General features: G+C 48.4%; 5 protein-coding genes across 10 annotated transcripts in view; 4 read left to right on the top strand and 1 right to left on the bottom strand.

Moving 5' to 3' along the window:
• Nucleotides 1–3,285, top strand: part of taok3a (TAO kinase 3a) — a 31,927-nt gene extending 28,642 nt beyond the window's left edge. For all 5 annotated transcript variants that reach the window (XM_019885667.1, XM_019885669.1, XM_019885670.1 and 2 more), the window contains 5 exons: nt 220–423; nt 609–848; nt 985–1,197; nt 1,804–1,986; nt 3,088–3,285. In XM_019885667.1, the coding sequence (XP_019741226.1) occupies nt 220–423; nt 609–848; nt 985–1,197; nt 1,804–1,986; nt 3,088–3,252 (1,005 nt within the window). In that variant the 3' untranslated portion in view covers nt 3,253–3,285. The remainder of the gene's footprint in view (nt 1–219; nt 424–608; nt 849–984; nt 1,198–1,803; nt 1,987–3,087) is intronic.
• Nucleotides 3,286–4,798: 1,513 nt separating this feature from the next.
• Nucleotides 4,799–6,290, bottom strand: pebp1 (phosphatidylethanolamine binding protein 1). Its single transcript, XM_019885766.1, has 4 exons — nt 6,019–6,290; nt 5,517–5,626; nt 5,210–5,310; nt 4,799–5,121 (listed from the first exon to the last, which is right to left on the bottom strand). The coding sequence occupies exons 1-4, from the start codon at nt 6,151–6,153 to the stop codon at nt 4,904–4,906; spliced, it is 564 nt and encodes a 187-aa protein (XP_019741325.1). The 5' UTR covers nt 6,154–6,290; the 3' UTR covers nt 4,799–4,903.
• Nucleotides 6,291–7,185: 895 nt separating this feature from the next.
• Nucleotides 7,186–13,101, top strand: ercc6l (excision repair cross-complementation group 6-like). Of its 2 annotated transcripts, XM_019885654.1 has the most exons (4): nt 7,186–7,390; nt 8,133–8,177; nt 8,757–11,926; nt 11,960–13,101. In XM_019885654.1, exons 1-4 carry the CDS (start codon nt 7,344–7,346, stop codon nt 12,343–12,345), a joined length of 3,648 nt encoding a protein of 1,215 aa, XP_019741213.1. In that variant the 5' UTR covers nt 7,186–7,343; the 3' UTR covers nt 12,346–13,101. The 2 variants fall into 2 exon arrangements, with proteins under 2 accessions (XP_019741213.1, XP_019741212.1); XM_019885653.1 differs by having other exon boundaries at nt 8,757–13,101.
• Nucleotides 13,102–13,493: 392 nt separating this feature from the next.
• LOC109525145 (DNA excision repair protein ERCC-6-like) lies at nt 13,494–14,831 on the top strand. Its single transcript, XM_019885435.1, has one exon. The coding sequence runs from the start codon at nt 13,494–13,496 to the stop codon at nt 14,073–14,075; it is 582 nt and encodes a 193-aa protein (XP_019740994.1). The 3' UTR covers nt 14,076–14,831.
• A 352-nt stretch (nt 14,832–15,183) lies between these two features.
• The window catches only part of LOC109525335 (disintegrin and metalloproteinase domain-containing protein 9), an 11,518-nt gene continuing 5,235 nt past the window's right edge, over nt 15,184–21,466 (top strand). Inside the window, exons 1-14 of the mRNA XM_019885772.1 lie at nt 15,184–15,733; nt 16,739–16,839; nt 17,600–17,658; nt 18,578–18,656; nt 18,774–18,850; nt 19,004–19,199; nt 19,481–19,546; nt 19,665–19,736; nt 19,805–19,974; nt 20,043–20,124; nt 20,526–20,659; nt 20,771–20,942; nt 21,129–21,221; nt 21,299–21,408. Of these exons, the coding sequence (XP_019741331.1) occupies nt 15,643–15,733; nt 16,739–16,839; nt 17,600–17,658; nt 18,578–18,656; nt 18,774–18,850; nt 19,004–19,199; nt 19,481–19,546; nt 19,665–19,736; nt 19,805–19,974; nt 20,043–20,124; nt 20,526–20,659; nt 20,771–20,942; nt 21,129–21,221; nt 21,299–21,408 (1,502 nt within the window). The 5' untranslated portion in view covers nt 15,184–15,642. The remainder of the gene's footprint in view (nt 15,734–16,738; nt 16,840–17,599; nt 17,659–18,577; nt 18,657–18,773; nt 18,851–19,003; nt 19,200–19,480; nt 19,547–19,664; nt 19,737–19,804; nt 19,975–20,042; nt 20,125–20,525; nt 20,660–20,770; nt 20,943–21,128; nt 21,222–21,298; nt 21,409–21,466) is intronic.

Below are 21,466 nucleotides of genomic sequence, written 5' to 3'. Positions count from 1 at the left end.
GAAAAAAAAAGATTTGTGAAAGGTAAAAAAAACAAACAACCCCCCCCCCCCCGCAAAAAAAAAAGATATAAACGGCTGCTAGTCAGGTTGTTGATTGCTAAGTTGTCTTTTCTTTACAAAACGCCTACGAGTTGTTGGCCGTACGTGGGGCGCAGCCTTTGACTTTCCCAAACGCGAGTCATCTGTGACATTGTCGTCGTCGTTGCGGTCGCACGGCAGGAGATGAGCGAGGACGCGAGCACGCCGAAGAAGGAGAAGCAGGAGCGTCTGTCCAAACACAAGGAGAACATGCAGCACTCGCAGGCCGAGGAGGAGGCCGACCTGCTGGCCCGCCAGCGCCTGCGGCTGGAGCGCCACGCGCGCGCCTTCAAGCGCAGCGCCCTGCTCGCCCGCCACCGCCTGGAGCAGGAGCACATGCGAGAGGTACGCGCCACACCCACAACGCCGCACACGTGCGCGCTCCATCACAAAGAAAAGGGCAGCTGATAAAGAAGATGTGCACAGTGGGAGTATCGCAGCGTTGTCAACATTGCGGTTCGAGTTGAAGATTTGTTGCCTTTGACAAAAAAAGCCAGAGGGTTGGAATTTGTCGCGGTGTGGTGGTTCAGGAGCTGAACAAGAAGAAGAGCCAGAAGGAGCTGGAGCACGCCACGCTCATCCGCCACGACGAGTCCACGCAGGAGCTGGAGGGCCGGCAGCTGCGCAGCCTGCAGAAGCTGCGCGAGGACCTGATCCGCCTGCAGCACCAGACGGAGCTCGACAACCAGATGGAGTACAACGGCCGACGCCAGAGGGAGCTCCACCGTAAACACGTCATGCAGCTGCGGCAGCAGCCCAAGAACATCAAGGTGGCTGTTACAAGAAGACTTTGTTTTTTTTCTCTCACGCACCTCGGAAAAAACGTTATCCCTTTTAAAAATGAAATGAAAAGTTTTTCTCATGCAGCTTCCTCACGTCACGTTGTTGTTGTTGTTGTGCATGCAGTCGCTGGAGCTGGCCATCAAGAAGCAGTTCCAGGACACGTGCAAGGTGCAAAGCAAGCAGTACAAGGCGTTACGCCACCACCAATTGGAGGTGACGCCCAAGGGCGAGCACAAGAGCGTCCTCAAGGCGCTCAAGGACGAGCACACGCGCAAGCTGGCCGTCCTCGCCGAGCGCTACGAGCACAGCATCAACCACATGATGGCCTCGCAGGCGGTGCGTACCCACAACGGCGCAACGCGCATCTCCTCACACAAAAGCCCCGATCGGTTGAGCAACAGGTGGACATTTTTTTTTCGGCAACGTCTCTGCTATCAACGTATTGCGCAAGCTTGTAGAGGTCAAACATCAAAATAAAATTAAAATTAAAAAAAAAAAACAAAGCATGACAATATCTCAAAAACCTGATGTGCTAGGAGAAAAATTTAGCGTGAAAAATAAATATAAGGACATCTAGAAGCCTTGCATCATTCAAATTTGCTGTTTACCGGTGGAGCGATGCGCAAACGAAAACACTTTCTCGCTAACTTTCAGAAATTTTACTTTTTCCTTGTTACATTTCACTTCATGACAGTTCCCCTGCTAAATGACCATTTAATTTTCCGAGCTTTACAAGCCTTTTTTTTTTCAAATACATTTTCTGGCACCCCCCAAAAAAAAAAAAAAAAAAAAAAATTCCTTGATGCAATAAATACTCTTGTTTTGCCAGGGAGCATTTTCCCCCAACCTGTCCAATAGCTTTTGCGCCACATACATGTGTTTTGTGGGGGATGAAGGCCTCACGTTGTGATTTTGTTCTGTCGTCGTGTTGTCGCGGCTCAGCTGCGCCTGGACGAGTCCCAGGAGGCGGAGTGCCAGGCGCTTCGGCAGCAGCTGCAGCAGGAGCTGGAGCTGCTCAACGCCTACCAGAGCAAAATCAAGATGCAGACGGACGCGCAGCACGAGCGCGAGCGACACAAGCTCGAGCAGAAAGTCTCGCTCCGACGTGCCCACCTCGAGCAAAAGGTACAAACGGGGGCCTTTGGGCTCTTTGCACCCATGCCTGCAAACCCCTTTTCTTTGGTGGGCCTGCCCATGCTAATGGTTACTCGCAAGTGAAGCTGAATTCTTTGACGAGATTCTGGAGCGTGTTACAGAGCCAAAATGGCTGACCTGTATGTTTTCACCACTAGCTTCATGACACTTTATTTTCTTCTCATGATGGGCAGATGTACCAAGTTTCTGGCTGCTAAGTAAAACGAGCATCCAGGGGTGAATTCGTCAAAAAATAAATAAATAAAATCCCGAGGCAATTTTATAGGTCACCCAAAATGTGAACCTTGACGAGGACCACCACCAAGCTACAAAATGTCACGTTTGCAGTCTGGGAAAGCTCTCAGAATGTCTGACCTCGATAACTTGCCATTGTTTCTGCACGGTGACTGCAGGTGTGCGTGGGCTCCACGTTTTGGTGTGCGCGTAAATGAATGCGTGTTTGTGAATTTTCCCTGTGATTGATATGCGTGCGCGCGCTGAAAGGAGAGCGTGTGGCGATGATGTCATGTGTGCAGACCACGGACGAGGCGGTACGGTGGCGTTGTGGCGTCGCCTGTCGCCCTCTGCTGGCCGCCCGGGGACGTGGCGCTCCAAAACACATGACGTCATACTTTGCACAAACAACTCCAGCAGGACTGGCGGCGTGCCTGTGATGTTTGGGTGTGTGTGTGTGTGGGGGGGGGGATATAGAGATTGTCAGGACGTTAATCAACGTTACTTTGGTTTTTCATACTAAAAGTAAAATGAACAGTAATTGGTTGTCCATTTCCTCTCTTCCTTTTCGTGTATTGCCTTCGCGGACGCGCAACAAGTCATCAACAGAATGTGATTTCAAAGTTCGGCCTAAACACACGTTTTGACACCGTTTTGCCCCCATTATTCCAGCTCTTCTTGATAACGTTGGTCTTGCTGGGAATAAAAATATCTAGATTTTGTTGTCACGTGCCAACAAAACGGACCTGAAGCGGAAGGAACGGCGACGTGGAGTTTATCTCGTTTAAAGTGAAAGTGATCTTCGGACTGAAACTTAAAATAAGAAAGCGAGTGTGTTGTTGTTGTTGTTGTGGTCAGATGGAGGAGGAGTTGCTGTCGGTGCAGAAGGATCGCACGGAGCGCATCAAGCATCTGCTGGAGCGCGAGGAGCGCGAGCTGGACGCCTTTGATGCGGAGAGCGCGCGGCTGGGCTTCGCCAACTTGGCCGCGGCGCTCGACTGGGCCAAGGACGACTACAGATGAGGGGCGGGCGCCGGTCGGCTCACCCCAGCGGCTTTGGCCAGGCCCCACCCCATCCCCCTTCCCCTTCCCCATCTTCTTCAGACAGCCAATCCGCGGGAGCACCATTCGGAGCCTTTGCCTCCGCACTGGCAGCCGCTGTGAAGAACAAGAAGAAGAAGAAGAAGACGATGAAAAATCGTCATCGTCAGGTGACGAGTGGATTCCAGCACAAAAGGGCTCGCTAGCACGCGCCGACTTTGAACCCAAGGATTTGACGGAGAGCTTTTACTTATTTTCATATATTGTATTTTAACTGCGATTTCACTGGCAAAACAAAAACCCACACGTTTTCCCTTCTCCGATTCAAGTGTTCCGATTTTCTTCTTCCGACGATGATGAGGATGATTGCATGCACTTTAATCACGGCCAGCAACCGACCGCGCTCGGCCCAACGGGAAGCGCGAAGGTGTTGACACGCTTTCAATTATATTTGTAAATAAAGTGCTCATGACACAACACCCACGTCCCACCCTCCTCTTCTTCGAGTACACCGGTGCGTTTGGGGCTTATAAAAAGTTTGAATTTCATGTTTTATTTTTTCATGATTTTTTTTCAAATTTGCCAAATTTATAAGTACATTTATATGATTAACAAAAAAATCAATACCAACTTGCCACCAGTTTTTTTGATGCTGTTTTGTATTCTAGTCACCAAGTTTTCACACTGAATTAATTTGAGGAAAAGATTTTTGTGACAACTTTGACTTAACTATATTACTCAAATTTGATTTTTTTATTCAAATCGGTGACTTTGTGCAGTGAATTAAAACAATTCCACTTCTAAATTTCTGCCATGAACCTAATTCAAATCAATACCATTGTTTTTTTTAATCACTCAGACATTCACATTGACTTTAAATTCTTTAAAAAGTTACATTTTTTTCCAAAATCCACTGACTTTCATTGAAAAAATAATAATTCCACGTTACCCTTGCAAGATTTGACTTTTACTCTTCATTTTATCAATCTTTTCACTATTTTTGCACTGAAATTTCCAAGTGAACTCATTTTTTATTCAAATTGTGAAACGTCAAAATAATGCTCGTTAAATGAAAATATTTGCTTCTAATTTTACCTTTTATGTGATTGTAGGACGGCCGATATTAAAATACCATTTTTTCCAGACCGATACCAGTCCTTGAAATCACTTTGAGTACTTACGATATTTCTAGTACTTTTGCTACATAAAATTTCATTTCACACAATGACAAAAAATGTGAAGAGCTTTCTGACACATAATAACCGTCTCAAACTGCTGCAGTGTAGCGCCAACTACTGCAGAGGACTTGTCGGCTTATTCTTGTGTCGGCAGCCTCCACAAACACCTGATACCTTAAAATAAGGTCAATAGTGGCCCGAAAATGGTACTCGCCCATCCCTGCTTAAAATATAAATGACAATTTTAATGCATTTTAGTTATTAAAAACTTTTTTTAGGGCTGTGAAAATGTGGAGGGGAGTAACCAGAGAGAGGCAGTCAAGCCGGTCAGTGATCTGAAGCAGACAAGGTGATTATGAAGCAGCTTTATTGATTCAATCCATTGATGTGCGCCAGGTGAAACGGCAGCCCCCGATTCTTCATTGTTGGCTGTTTCGTGCAAAGGAGGAGCAGTCCTACTTTCCCGCCAGCTGCTTGTAGAGTTTGGGCACATAGTCGTCCCATTGGGCCTGGTAGCAGGTGGCGGCGACGGGTGCGGCCAGCCCGTACTTGCGGCGGAAAGCGCCGACGCTGAACTTGCCGCGGCCGTTGCCCGAGCGGTTGGTGAGAACGGGCTCGGTGCACGACAGCGCTCCCGTCTGGCTGTACACCAGCCAAACGTAGCGGTGGAGACCTGCACACAGGAAATGCCATCGCTCGCTTCCCATTTTCCATAACTTGGATTCCATTTTCTTCCAACTTTTACTTTCTAATTGTGTCACCTGTTCCCTCAGGAGGACCGGAACCGACATAGTCGGATAAGACGACACCAGAGGACACGTCGTTTCCTTTCATGTTGACCACTAGGAAGTGATGCCACTCTCTGATAAACACAAGTCCACATTCACTTGTTTTGACAAGGTTTGCGTGAACACATTCCAATATGTCAATTAAGCTATACATTTTTAGGTTTAGTCAAAGAAAACTTTTGAATTCGTTATGAAAATTTGACGTAAAATAATCACATAGAAAATCAATGACCCATTTATGAAAATGAATTTATTTCTCAAGGTGTGTTAATGGTGTGACCTGAATTTGGGCTGTTCCCTGCTGGGGGCGTCTGGGTCAGTCAGGACTAAAGTGTAAAGTTTGCTGGGGTCACATCCCTCCCACTCGATGCATGTGGGACGGTTCTGAACCTGGTGGGGGGGGGGGTGAAAGGTCATCATATTCCAAATGAAAAAGTGAACCTAAAAAATGTCAGACATTTTTTTTAACAAGTTTGAGACACGTTTGCCTTCTGTTTTACGTATTATCTTTTACTCGAAAAGGTAAACATACGGCATTTAAAATGACACATTTTGTGACAAAATGTACTTGAAAAGGAAACCATGAATTTTGGTGAGAAATTAGAATTTTCAAAGACACCAACTGGGCCACCACTGGATCTAGGAACTTGTGTGGCAGACATATAAACGGATGTAGCTTTGAAACATGTTCTCGTATTCACAAATAAAAACTTTGATCGCGCATTACCTGCCACAACTAGCAACTCGGCTAGGCTAGATCAAGCTAAGCTAATGTAGCTAACCTGCGTGGGCGTGAGCACTTTGCCCAGCTCGTCGATCTCCACGGAGCCGTATTTGACGGTCAGAGGCTGGCCGGGCTTCTCCTCCACCTCTTGGAGTTGCAGCGGGCCACTCCACTGGTTTACATCCACGGGCATGTCTGGAAGGAGCCGCTAACCGCGAATTTAGACGCAAACGACTGTTACCTCTGTTTGAATTCGACAAGGCAATGAGACGTTCAGGGACCAGCACTCAAAGTGGAAAGCCTCCGTAACACTCTCCAACATGCTTTCCTCATTTTGAATTTGATTTCATGACCACTGTACACATAACGACCCATTTTTACTCCTATTCTCCCATCAGTCCACATTTATGATCAGGGAATTTCCTTTAAAAACTAATATTACTCAGGACTCGCACAACATTTGATCACCAAACACGAGCAGTGGCACAAAGTGGCCACTGGAGGACACTAAAACTGGAATCGCGGTTTTGGGATTCGTCACAGAAATTGTACATTGCAGATGCGTCAAGTAGCACATGATTGGTTAACATAATCTGCGTTAGTGTGTTCGGAAATGTATTGATGCGCAGAGCACTTTGTCTCTCCGAACCCACACATTGTCTGTCAGATTAGTGTACGGGCGTCGGAGTGAAAAAACGCGCCCGAGGTCAGTCGACACCCAGGGATCTCTGGTAGTTAACGTTCACAAAACAGCTCATCTTTTGTGACAATGTTTTTTTGTATTCATGGCAGGTTTGTAAATTGATTTTTTTGGCAACAAAGATTGTTACGTAAAAACACACGCACACAAAACAGTGAACAGCGACGAGGATTGTTTTGTTTTTTGTTTTGTTTTGAACAGAGGACCGAGGAGTTTACTTTTTTTGTATCCATGACAGTTTGTTTTGTTAACTGAGTTTTTGCAATAAAGATTGTTAAAATAGTTTACAAAACAATAAACAGGAGCGAGAAGTGTTTTGTTGTTGATGTTGTTGTTTTAACAGTGGAGCGAGGAGTTGACTTTAATACAAATGAGAAGTGGCCAAAGTGTTCGACGCCTTCAAAAGGGATTTCCAGCCAATGAAATTAGGCGCTGAGCAGCATTACAACTAATTTCATTGGGTAGGCTCGCCCCCCATGTCCCGCCTACACAAACTTCTACTTGCCAAGGATTGGACAACGTCCGTAACGTCACCACGTCGCCTGCGTGTGCGAGTTTGAGGAAATTGGCGGGGCAAACAGCCTGCTTCGAAAACGTTAACCCAGCCTCTTTTTTTCCTTCTTGAGTTTGATATCGCCAACAAACTTGTTCAAGTGTTCCTTTTACAAAAAGAATCTCCAGACATGAATGGAAACGGTGACGTGGAGGAGCTTGGTGACAAGCTGGACAAGTAAGTTAACGTTAGTTCGCCCGGTGAAAACCGTGTCCAACAACAGGAAATGTTCAGCTAGTGACGGAAGGCAGTCGGCGTGAGAGAGGAGGATGCACAAAAACGTTCACCCGACTGAATTATTTTACTTGAGCAAATCCGTGATGTGAAAGTTAATATCCCATGGCATTACAGGAAAAAAAAAATGCTGCGTTTGACGGCTAAATTGCAAATTCGTTCAAATGTACTCGCAGGTATGTTCCAACGTTTTGCCGGTCCAATATTTTTTTACTTTACATTGGCAGTAGCCATGCCGACAAAAAAAATAACAATTCCGAGCCGAGAATGAACAAATGCTCCTGAAATTGTTCATGTACATTGACAGTCACCGATGTGTCACAGTTAGGAGGCAAAATGAAATCATTGTCAGTAGCGATGGGAAAATGTGAGCCATCATGGCAGCTGACAGTAACTTCACAAACCGGAAGCCCCCCCCCCCCCAAAAAGGGCTCTGGATCAACCAATTTACGTCAAAATAGCCAGAAACATGAAAAACAGCAGTTCCAATGTCACTTAAAATGCAGGAACTTGTGGGGGTGTCATTGAGAGGCCTTTTTTTATAGCCATTCAGGAGCAGGAAAATGCATTCAGTACTTACTGGATAGGACGAATTTGTTTGTCCTATAACATCATATAATGCATTACAAGCGACAGCATAGGCGGGGTCTTTGTTCAATGTCTGACTTTGTTGGTTTCCTCTCAGGTTTTTGTCCATGGAGGAGGAGGACAACATGGAAGTCTACCATAGGTAACAAAGCACCATATTTTCTAAAGCAGTGCTACCTTCACTTGCTCATCATTTTATTTATTTATTTATTTATTTATTTTTTGAGATACAAGCTGTCGCCTGGTCATTTTTGGGTGGCAAGGGGATGGGTGGTCTGTGTTGCGAGCCAGAATTTTAGTTTTGATTCAACACTCGTCCAGCTGTGGGTCCCCAAGTTTGCCTAAGTTCGCGACCCACATTTGTGTAAGTCTAGAACAACAATAAAGAAAATGTTCAGTTAAGAAATAGTCCTTGAAAATATGCATACCATATTTTCCATTGCTGTCCACCAGAGCTGCCAAATCTACATTGTGCGAATGGCTCTATATATGAGTGCAGCATGAGTCTTTATGACAACATGCGTGGATGAGGGTGCTAATCCAGGTCAGTGCTGCTGGGCCTGTGCCAGTGTTTGAGTTGCGGCTGAGGTGAAGCTTTGGTGTGGTTGAGTCTCCCGTTCTTTGATGGGATGATGTCACATGTTAGTGATGTCACAAATTAATGATGTCACGTGCGGGTGGGTGCTTCAGAGTGGCTGTGCTGACTTTTCTTTGCTTGCAGACACATCCAAGACGGAAAAGATGCGGCCCGACAGGGAGAGATGAACAAAGCTTTGGAGCACTTCAAGATGGCCTACAACATTCACCGCAGTGACAAGCTCCAGAAGCGAATTGGGAAAATTGAGGAGTTTTTGGCACAGAACCTGGAGGATGAGAACGACGACGAGTATGTGGACGTCAACAAGAGCGGTCTAAAGCTGTACAAGGAGCTTTACGACAAACTGTACGACTACCAAAGGAACGGCGTCGCCTTTTTGTACAGCCTCTACAGGGACGGGCGCAAAGGTGGGATTTTGGCAGATGACATGGGCCTGGGCAAAACCATCCAGGTCATTTCCTTCCTGTCTGCAATGTATGACAACGAGTTGGTCAAGCACACCTTGCTGGTCATGCCCACCTCGCTCATCACCAACTGGATCAAGGAGTTTAACAAATGGACTCCTGGCATGCGGATCAAAGAGTTTCACGGCACCAGCAAGGCCGAGCGGACCAAGAACTTGGAGAAGGTCCAGAGGAGGAGTGGCGTGATCATCACCACGTACACCATGCTAATGAACAACTGGCAGCAGCTGTCGTCCTACCAGGGCCGCGAGTTCAAATGGGACTACATGATCTTGGACGAGGCCCACAAGATCAAGACCAGCACCACCAAAACAGCCAAGAGCGCCTCCGCCATCCCGTCCAAAAACCGAGTGCTGCTCACTGGCACCCCTGTCCAAAACAATCTCCGCGAGATGTGGGCTCTGTTCGACTTTGCCTGTCAAGGAACTCTGCTGGGCACGGCCAAAACCTTCAAGATGGAGTATGAAAACCCCATCACCCGCGCCCGGGAGAAGGACGCCACTCCGGGGGAAAAGGCCCTCGGGTCCAGGATGTCGGAGAACCTCATGGCCATCATCCAACCGTACTTCCTGCGCAGGACAAAGGCTGAAGTGCAGAAGAACAAAGACAACACGCGAGCCGCCGGACAGTCTCAGAGTGCAGAGGAGAAGAAGGAGAAGGAGTCTGATGATCAGAAGGACTGTGGGGTCAGCATGCCCACACTGACCAGGAAAAACGACCTAATTGTGTGGACGTACCTCAGTGGCATCCAGGAGGAGATCTACTGGAAGTTCATTTCTCTGGAACACATCAAGGAGCTGCTCATGACATCCAGGTCGCCTCTTGCCGAGCTGACCATTCTGAAGAAGCTCTGCGACCACCCGAGGCTTCTCTCTGCCAGAGCCACCTCCACCTTGGGTCTCAGGGAGGCTCGGCAGAGCGTCGACGACGATGAGATGGGCAGTCAGAGTATCGCCCACGTTCCCGATGACACTCTGATAGCCGAGTCCGGTAAATTGGCTTTCCTGATAGCTCTCCTCAAGCGTCTGCGGCATGAAGGCCACCGCACGCTGGTCTTCGCCCACTACAGGATGGTGCTGGACATCCTCCAGCGTATCCTGAAGAACCAAGGGTTCAAAGTCCTGCGGCTGGATGGGTCCATCACGCAGGTGGCGGAGCGAGAGCGACTCATTACCCTTTTCCAGACGGACAACAGCTACTCCGTCTTCCTCCTCACCACCCAGGTGGGTGGTGTCGGCATCACCCTGACGGCGGCTGACAGGGTGGTCATCTATGATCCCAGCTGGAACCCAGCGACCGACGCCCAGGCGGTGGACAGGGCGTACCGCATCGGCCAGACCAAGAACGTGGTCATCTACCGACTCATCACGTGCGGCACGGTGGAGGAGAAGATCTACAGACGGCAGGTCTTCAAGGACTCGCTGATCCGGCAGACCACTGGCGACAAGAAGAACCCTTTCCGCTACTTCAGCCAGCAGGAGCTGCGGGAGCTCTTCAGCCTGGAGGACACCAGGTCCTCCTCCACGCAGCTTCTGCTGCAGTCCCTGCACGCCAAACACCGAAGCACTGACCCCGACCTGGAAATTCACCTTGCCCATCTCCACGCCATGGACATGTTCGGAATCTCCGATCACGACCTCATGTTTTCCCTCAACGTGGACCTTGACGAGGACCTTCAGGACCAAGAAGAGCAACAGTACATTGAAGGGCGTGTCCAGAAGGCCCAGGAGCTGGTGAAGGCTGAGTCGCATCTGCATATGCAGTTTGCAACCATCTTGGAGTCCACGAACGAGCCAGCGCGGAGGCGAAAGTCGGCGAGTGAGCGTGAAGAACCCTTGAAGGAGAAGAAATCTGGCAAGCGCAGATCCAGTCTCACATGTTCGCCACGCCACAGCAGTTCGTCACCGGCCCGGGTGGACCCAGAACGAGCGAGTGACAGCAAGGAGGGTCCAATCGATCTCACTCGGGATGAAAGCTGGTCTGCAGGGAATCAAGAAAAGCTCCTAAAGGAAGCGAGTCAGGAAGGAGGAGGTAAGGGGAGTGCTGCTGATGATGGAGAAGTCGGAGCCTTTTCCAAGGGAGTAAGGAGAGTTCCTCCGGATGCTTCGATCCACATCAGCGACAACGAAGACCTGAACAACTCAAATTTGGACGGCAGTCCGATGAAACCCTTCCAGAGCAAAAGACTTTCCGCCCTGCAGTCGTCCTCGTCCAGTTTAAGAAACGACTCCTGGTCGCGAGTTAGCGCCAGCGGCTCAGAGCTGATAGAAGGGAACTTCAACCTACAGTTGGAGGAGAGCGAGCTCTCCTACCAGGATGAAGAGAAGAAGCGTCAGTCCCAACTGCGGCTGGGGGAGAAAGACATCCTGTACCAGGATAAGGAAACGAAGCTCCTGTCCCCAATTCAGCTGGACAAGGAGAGCGACATCCTGTACCAGGATAATGATGATGATGAGGAGGAGGAGAAGCTGCTGTCACAGCTCCAGATGTCAGGAACCTTCGATGTGGGCAAATCCCTGACGGAGAGGCAGCTCGGACTCAGCATGAAGTCCAACGTCTCCGATACGGACGGGTCTCTTATCGCCACTACCAAGAGGAAGAAGATAGTGCCCATCATTTATGACAGCGAAGAAGAAGAAGAAGTAGAGGTGGTGGTGGGCGAGGAGGTCATACCGCAGTCGTCGAAGGCTGCGTTCAAAAACCTGCCGCCGCATGGATCGTCCACGCCCAAATCCACGCCGTTCATCGGCTCTAGAAAGAGCGTCCGTGGAAATGTGTCGGTGGCGTCACGCCGCTCCTTCGTGCGCTCTATCCTCCAAGACGGCAAGAGCAAGGAGCGTTCAGCCAGGTCTTCTGACGAGTGCGGGCAGGAAGATGCGAGCGCTCGGACGGAGGACACCACCGGAGAGCCGCTAAATTCAGATGAAGAAGTCGTCGAAGAGGAAGAAGTGGAAGAAGTGGAGGAGGAGGAAGAGGAGGAGTTGGATCCCCGGAGCAGTCACCTGGAAGAGTCAACCAGTGAGCCCGAGCTGACGTCCTCCGAGAGGTTCGAGCAGTGTGCCGCCAAGGCCGGGGTGGAGTGCGTCGACGCCTATGAGTCGCTGGTGACGCGAGGCCGCGAGTCGTTCAACCGAGGGCAACTCGGCGAGGCTCTGGATTTGTTCCTCAAGGCTCTCGACATCAGGCCCGGAGACCCTGAAATCCAGTCCTTGACCATCCAGCTGTACAGACAGCTCAGTCGCTCATAATAGGAACTCTCCTCAGAACTCTGACGTGTTCAAATGTTCAGGACATACATATTTGGTGTTTTAGTTGGTTTCAAAACAGACTGCTCGTCTTCTACAAAATGAGCGGATAAGATTTGTCATCTGACAGGAAAGAGCTCATGACAAAAAAATAAAAGCATTTTGTATGGTTCCAACTGTAGCCTTGGTGTTCTTGAAAATCGCCAAGGGTCTGGTGACTAATTTGGATTCCTAATATCGTGGACCACCGCATGCTTGCGGTTTGGTGGCCACAGAGCCTCCTATTCATGGATTTGGTTTTCAGTTTCTTAAAAAAATTTTACAGATATTTTTCCACCAATACAACAAAATTTATCCCATGGAACATTTTCTATGCATTTATTATGGCTGTCAATTATATGCAAATTTTCACTACTCACAGGCCAGCTTGCTCCCTATACCCCATGTAAGCAGGTAGCAACTGTTTACCCACTTTTTTGGTACTTGTATTCAGTTCATGATGCAAAACACTTTTCAAATAACTTCTACACTTTCTGTGATGTCACATAGGCCATGTAGGAGGTTGGCGCATTGGTTTGTTCCGGGGCTCATTGAATGTTCGAATTGGTGATCCTTATGACCTCAACCACCAACAGGGCAGACAAACTACTACTGATATCTTGTGATCGGACATGATGACTTTCTAGGAATGTTGCATAGTATTATTTGAACCTGTAAACACTGACAGGAATTAATAGAAATTAAATTTTGCATGCTGCTGTTTATTAATTAGCATGACAATATTAATATGTGAGCAAATGTGTAATTTCGGAGATGTGTATCAAATTGGGGGCCCATTGAACTAATCAGGAGCCAAGAAGTAGCTCTTACTTTCAAAAAGGTTTTATGTACCAACTGCTAACATTGTTCTCCATTTGATATAAGAAATTACTGTGTTGGTGCTTCATCCATGAATTTAGTAAAGTAAAGAGTACATTAAATGAAAATGTAAACACATCTATTCCAAAAGAGGACTGGACATCTTATTTTGAAGGCCCGTTCGGCAATGCCCGGGGGAGGAAGGGGGCTGTGCTCGACGCTTTCCGGAGAAGATGAATGTGACGTCACGTCAGGACCGGTTGTGTGTTGGGTCGCAGGGCGACGGCTGCCCAATGGGACGTATGTTTTTGGCTGCATACACACGCCAAAAACCACCAGCACGGGACGGAAAGGCCAAATCCTCGCCGTTCATCGGCTCTAGAAAGAGCGTCCGTGGAAATGTGTCGGTGGCGTCACGCCGCTCCTTCGTGCGCTCTATCCTCCAAGACGGCAAGAGCAAGGAGCGTTCAGCCAGGTCTTCTGACGAGTGCGGGCAGGAAGATGCGAGCGCTCGGACGGAGGACACCACCGGAGAGCCGCTAAATTCAGATGAAGAAGTCGTCGAAGAGGAAGAAGTGGAAGAAGTGGAGGAGGAGGAAGAGGAGGAGTTGGATCCCCGGAGCAGTCACCTGGAAGAGTCAACCAGTGAGCCCGAGCTGACGTCCTCCGAGAGGTTCGAGCAGTGTGCCGCCAAGGCCGGGGTGGAGTGCGTCGACGCCTATGAGTCGCTGGTGACGCGAGGCCGCGAGTCGTTCAACCGAGGGCAACTCGGCGAGGCTCTGGATTTGTTCCTCAAGGCTCTCGACATCAGGCCCGGAGACCCTGAAATCCAGTCCTTGACCATCCAGCTGTACAGACAGCTCAGTCGCTCATAATAGGAACTCTCCTCAGAACTCTGACGTGTTCAAATGTTCAGGACATACATATTTGGTGTTTTAGTTGGTTTCAAAACAGACTGCTCGTCTTCTACAAAATGAGCGGATAAGATTTGTCATCTGACAGGAAAGAGCTCATGACAAAAAAATAAAAGCATTTTGTATGGTTCCAACTGTAGCCTTGGTGTTCTTGAAAATCGCCAAGGGTCTGGTGACTAATTTGGATTCCTAATATCGTGGACCACCGCATGCTTGCGGTTTGGTGGCCACAGAGCCTCCTATTCATGGATTTGGTTTTCAGTTTCTTAAAAAAATTTTACAGATATTTTTCCACCAATACAACAAAATTTATCCCATGGAACATTTTCTATGCATTTATTATGGCTGTCAATTATATGCAAATTTTCACTACTCACAGGCCAGCTTGCTCCCTATACCCCATGTAAGCAGGTAGCAACTGTTTACCCACTTTTTTGGTACTTGTATTCAGTTCATGATGCAAAACACTTTTCAAATAACTTCTACACTTTCTGTGATGTCACATAGGCCATGTAGGAGGTTGGCGCATTGGTTTGTTCCGGGGCTCATTGAATGTTCGAATTGGTGATCCTTATGACCTCAACCACCAACAGGGCAGACAAACTACTACTGATATCTTGTGATCGGACATGATGACTTTCTAGGAATGTTGCATAGTATTATTTGAACCTGTAAACACTGACAGGAATTAATAGAAATTAAATTTTGCATGCTGCTGTTTATTAATTAGCATGACAATATTAATATGTGAGCAAATGTGTAATTTCGGAGATGTGTATCAAATTGGGGGCCCATTGAACTAATCAGGAGCCAAGAAGTAGCTCTTACTTTCAAAAAGGTTTTATGTACCAACTGCTAACATTGTTCTCCATTTGATATAAGAAATTACTGTGTTGGTGCTTCATCCATGAATTTAGTAAAGTAAAGAGTACATTAAATGAAAATGTAAACACATCTATTCCAAAAGAGGACTGGACATCTTATTTTGAAGGCCCGTTCGGCAATGCCCGGGGGAGGAAGGGGGCTGTGCTCGACGCTTTCCGGAGAAGATGAATGTGACGTCACGTCAGGACCGGTTGTGTGTTGGGTCGCAGGGCGACGGCTGCCCAATGGGACGTATGTTTTTGGCTGCATACACACGCCAAAAACCACCAGCACGGGACGGAAAGGACAAAAGAAACCACAAGAAACACCACGGGGAATTCCTAGCCAAGACAAAATCGCGCGTTCGGGATTGTTCGGGGGTCTCCGCTCGGACACAAACTTCGGCTCTTTCCGGATAAGTCGAAAGTGACGTCACCTCGGTGGAACGTTGTCGAAGTGTGTTCGCAGGTCGAACGGTCGGTTTGGTTCGGGTTCGAATCGACGCCCAAAGGCCAACGAGACGGAACCGCCTCGCTTGGACTTTAATGGCCACGCGGAGGGAGAACACGGCTGGATACGGCTGAGGAGTGGGAGGCGACACGAGAGCTCCCAGCGACCGTCGGCATTTCACGAAGGAGCAAGAGGTCGAGTCCGAAAGACGAAGATGATGGTGATGGCTTTGAGTGGACGAAGAGAAATGCTGCTGGAAATCTGCTGTTTGCTGCTTCTGATGACCGGAAGTGGACAAAGTGGAGGTGAGGATGAGGCGGAAGTCGACTGCTCACTCTCATGGCTGCTTTACACGCACGGGGGGGGGGGGGCAAACTAATTTTTTTGTCGGGGGCCATATTTTAGTTACCGTTTCCCTTGGAGGCACATTTGACAATGAAGTTGACTTGAAAATTGAAACTTGAAACTTATGACTGAAACAATATGAAGAAGTCAAGAATAACGGTTTACTCCACTTTTGTTTCGGTTCCTGTCATGACGGGTTTGGTTACAAGAAAATGCTTACAATATCCTTCTTATTTATTACAGATGAGAATTTTAAATTTTGGTACAGATTTTACCCAGCATCATGGGAGTTGACATGTTTGATTTGCTCTTGCGGGCCACATAAGATGCAGTGGTGGCCCGGATCTGGCCCCCGGGCTTTGAGTTTGACACCTGTGTTCTAGAAGCTTCTTGGATGCTCAACTTCACGTTAATTTGGGATGTTTTTGATCTACCACGAATTGCCTTGCAGACAACATTATGTTCACACTCTGCCCTCTCTTGGTTTGGGGTGTATGTGACATGCGGCACCATCCATCTATCCATCCATCCATCCATCCATCCATTTTCTAATCCGCTTATCCTCACGAGGGTCGCAGGTGTGCTGGATGCTTCTCTGAGACTCAAACAGCAATCCAAGACTCTCCCACCCTGATAGGTGCTGAGTGGGCTGCCCCCTATATGTCGAGTCTGCAGCTCTGTTTTAATCCCCCCAAAACATCCCTTTTCTCTCTGTATTTCTGCACTTCACCACCAAATGACAACATTTGGCGTTAGCCCACTGTAGGCTTTCAGAGAAGGTGCGTGCTGTCTCGCTGTCACCTGACGGCTTAAGCGGCTTGGCTTAACTTAGCTTAACTTAGCACGGCCTCGCTCCCGGCAGGAGGTCAATCGTCTGTCTGTGTGTGTTGTTTAACCATGCATGCAGTTTGTGTGTGTACTGGCTGAGCAAAGATGCTAAGTGTGTTTTTGTTCGTGTCATCCAGACTCCCAGCAGACGCAGCATCTGTCCTCCTATCAGTTGACGTTGCCTCGCCCAATAGGAGGCCGGTGGAGGCGGAACGCCGACGGCTCGCCGCCCAATCAGGTGCAGAGATTTCACTCGTTTTTTTTTTTTACGTGTCTCTGGGTGTGAGTGTGAGCGAGACTGTGTGACCTCTGAACTCTGTAGTACACGCTGAGCATTTGATCAACTGACGCACCCACATCCTGCCACCTCTCCCGCTTCCTGTCATTGCAACGATGACTTCCTGTCGGCAAGTTGTTGATGACGATGATTATTTGACAGCACGATGTCATTGGCAGTTCTTTGACTTTCAGTTGAGGGAGGAGGAGTCGGCGTCTTTCCTGACACACTCATTCACACAACAAAGATCCACGCGCATAACACGCACACAGACAGACACATTTAATAAGGTCCTGCAAACCTACGCACAAACCACTTATGCCAGACACACACTCACACACCTCAGAGACTCATACACACACACACACTCACACACACACACACACACACACACACACACACACACACACACACACACACACACACACACACACACACACATACAAAATGCTGCTGCGTCGGCGTTTCCGCACTTAGTGATGTAGCATGAAGGAATGTTTGATTCTTGTTCTGGGACACGTTCATGCACACAGGAAGTTGTAATGATGTCGTCATGACTGAGACAGGAAGTGAGAGTGAAAGTGCACGTGGGGCTGAGGCCATGTGACCCGGTGGTCATGTGATCAGGTTTTTCTGGCGAATAACCACGAGTGTGTGTGTGTGTGTGTGTGTGTGTGTGTGTGTGTGTGTGTGTGTGTGTGTGTCTCACTTCCCGTTGCAGGTGTCGTACGCCATCGACGTGTCGGGACGCCGCCACGTGGTTCATCTGGAGCGGAACCGGTGAGTTGGCATGAAAGGTTTCGATAGCATCCAAAGCATTTGGTGTTTGTGTCAGGATGTTTTCAAATGTAATTCTTCTTCTTTTTTTGGGGGGGGAGAAAAATTTTATATGTATTTTTATTTGTTTTCCACAAAAACATGTAATTTCTTTAACAAAAATGTCACAAAATGCTAAAAATAATGTCAAGTTTTAAAAAGAAGTGAAAATGTTTTTCGTTCAGGTGAAAAGGCCCATTTTTGGCAAGCAAGTTTCAGAAACAGTTTTTTTTTAATGGCAAAATGTCACAATTGTTGAAGGCCAACTTAAGTCGAAAATTACCTTTCCAATATGTTGCATGCGCCCCCACTAGTCTTAACATTCGGAAACATTTTGGAGAATATTGCAGAAAAATCGACCCACTTCGATCCAACTCAGGGGGCGGCCATTTTGCCGCTTGCTGTCCACTGAAAATGACATCAAATGCTGTGTTGAGACAAGTAGGGGCACACAAAAAAAAAATATTGTCAAGAAAAATTGTATCTTGACGTAAGCTTTAAGAATCATTTGACAATCGTTTTCACTTTATAACAAATTAGGATTGTATGCTAGCTTGACGTTAAACTGGCTTTGTACAGTAAGTTTCCCATTTTCTATTGCCATCTTGTCTGAGACGCGTTCGCATCCGGCGCACCGACACGAGCAGACGGCGTGTTGCCGCCACGCGCTTTTTATCAGCGTGTTCCCGCTACGCGCTGATAAAAAGCGTCAAACGAGATTGTTAGCTCTGTCTCGCTGACCTCCAACTTGTGTTTTTTATCTTCTTCATTGAAGCAAGCGAACTGTTTTCTTCTTTCGCTGTCAACTATGTCCCTCGGATGGCGGCGCGTGTCGTGCGTGAGCTCGCTAAATGACAAAACAAATTGACCTTCTTGTTTTCAGGATGCTGCTGCCTGCCGACTTCAAAGTGTTTACGTACGCGCAGGACGGACAAATCGTCACGACGACGCCGGCCGTCCAGGTACCACACACAATCTCACTCCCAGGCGCGCACTAACACGTCAAACCAACTTTGGACACTTAATTCTGTGTGTGTGTGTGTGTGTGTGTGTGTGTGTGTGTGTGTGTGTGTGTATAGAATCATTGTCATTTTCAGGGCTCTGTTGAAGGCATGGAGGGATCGTCTGTCGCCATGAGTATTTGTAACGGCCTCAGGTAGCACACACACATTGATGTCATTGAGGCAGATGTAACACACATGCCTGCCGATCACTTTTCGTGTGTCTGTTTTGCATATTTCTGCCGACTTAGGTTTTCAGTTTGCAATAATTGTTGCGTTGTATCGTGTGCGGGTGCGTCATGCGGCAGGGGCGTGCTGCATCTCGACGACGACAGCTATGCCATTGAGCCTCTCGACTCCGCCCCCGAGCAGCACCTGCTGTATCGCCTACAGGATGTGACATCGCAGCCCCGTGGATGCGGGACGCCACATCGCCACCACGGTCACAACCACACGGAATATACGCACTTCGGAGAGCGACAGGAGATCCGCCAGCATGGCAGGGTGACCGCACGCATTGATCAGTTGAATTCATTGAGCAGTTTGAACAACTGCAAAATCGGTGCTAGTTTTATTAGCCCATCTTGGGAGTTTCCTATTATGTGTTAGCATGAAGCTCGCGGACATTCCTAACATATGTGTAGATAACTCATTGTTCGCTGCTCATGACAAACGAAAAAAAATCATCCAGCAAAACCGTATACCTCCAAAAACTCATACATCTAGCTACTTTTAAGTTGTGGAACCACTTTACACCTAACACACTAACTCTGTGCGCTCTCCAGGTGAAGCGAGACATTCTCCATCGCACACACTACGTGGAACTCCTGCTGGTGGTGGACAATGACAGGGTGAGGCACATGCACACGCACACCAGCAAACGGAGGCACACACCTGCGTAACCATACATCGATTCAATATAATAAATCTGGTCATGATGACATAACCTGCAATTATTCCTTCCGCCAGTACAACACCATGAACAGGAACGAGAGCGCGGTACGCGAGGAGATGGTTCATTTGGCGAACATCATCGATGGCGTGAGTAGACGCAAGCGCGCACACGCACGCGCATACCCGCACTGAATTGGTGTTGTGTGCGTGTGCAGATCTACACGCAGATTAACGTGCGGGTGGTCCTTGTGGGCCTCGAGATCTGGACCAGGCAGAACCTGATCAGCACGGAGGGGGTCGCCGGTGAGGTGCTCAGTCGCTTCACCCAGTGGAGAGAGAAGGAACTGCTGCCCCGTCGACGACACGACTCGGCGCAGCTCATCTTGTGAGTGTGAACGTGCGCGCACGCACACACACTCATTCATACTGACGACGACGATGGCCATGATGCAGGACGAAGAGTTTTGGGGACACAGCGGGGATGGCGTTTATCGCCACCGTCTGTTCGAGAACTCATGGTGGTGGAATTAACGCGGTACGTTTGTGAAAATACATATAAATGTTTTTGTTTGTTTGCTTGTTGTTTTAACACGCAGCTAACACATGTACAGGTAACACAGACACACTTGCAACACAACACGTATATCTAGGTAACTAGCACGTGTACTCGTAACGCACATTCAGGTAATATGCACATGCAGTATGTTATAATAACACCTATATTCAGGTAAATAACACACACATACTGGTAAGACATACAGGTAATGTACACAGGTGACACACATACATATGTACAGGTAACCAATGCACAGGTAAAAAAAAAAAAATAAAAATACATCACGCATGCAGTTGATACAAATCACATGCAAACACACATACAGGTAACACGTACGCATTTGTAGGTAACATGCTCACTTCCCGTATGACTCTTTGTAGTTCACGAACAACAACGTGTTCGCCTTCGCCTCCATCGTGGCCCACGAGCTCGGTCACAACCTCGGCATGAACCACGACGACAGCCGGGCCTGCACGTGCCCCACGCAAGCGTGTATCATGAACTCCGGCGCCACGTAAGGCACGCAACACGCACACACCCACTCATACGCACACACACACAAAACGGACACGCACACGGCTACACTCGTAGTGACAGATGGTGCTGCGTTGTGTTGTGGCGTCAGAGGTTCCCGAAACTTTAGCAGCTGCAGCGCCGACGACTTTGAGAAGATGCTGCTGCACACGGGCGGCTCGTGTCTCCTCAACGTGCCGCGGCCCGATGAGGCCTACAGCGCCCCCTACTGTGGAAATGGCTTGCTCGACTTCGGGGAGGAGTGCGACTGCGGATCGCAACAGGTCGTACTCGTGGCACAAGCGTTATGTCCTGCGTGCATGTTGTTTGTGCTTGTGTGTAACTGGGTGTGAGTGTGTCCCCATGAGCGAGAGAGAGAGAGAATTTGTGTGTGTGTGGGGGTTGGGGGGGGGCAGTCACACAATTCCGTGTGTATTTGTTGCGAGCTGATGTACTTGCACTTGTGACAGGAGTGCGAGAGCGACCCCTGCTGCGAGTTTAAGACGTGCAGACTGAAGCCAGGAGCTGAATGCGCCACTGGCGAGTGTTGCTACAACTGTCGGGTACTCTCATCACAGGAAGTCATCGCCGCAATGGTTGCATGGCGGCCGTCATGTCACGTGTGTGTGCTCGTGTGTAGTTCCAGCCCGGCGGGACGGTTTGTCGCGCCAGCACAGATGAGTGCGACCTGCCGGAGTTCTGCAACGGCTCCTCGTCTCTCTGTCAGAGCGACGTCTTTGTGCAGGTCGGTGCATGTGTGTGTGTGTGTGTGTGTGTGTGTGTGTGTGTGTGTGTGTGTGTTTTTGTG

This window comes from Hippocampus comes, unplaced genomic scaffold, assembly GCF_001891065.2.
Source record: "Hippocampus comes isolate QL1 unplaced genomic scaffold, H_comes_QL1_v1.1 scaffold78, whole genome shotgun sequence".
NCBI lineage: Eukaryota > Metazoa > Chordata > Actinopteri > Syngnathiformes > Syngnathidae > Hippocampus > Hippocampus comes.
Note: the sequence above shows the minus strand (reverse complement) of the source record. Positions and strands in the feature narration are given on the sequence as shown.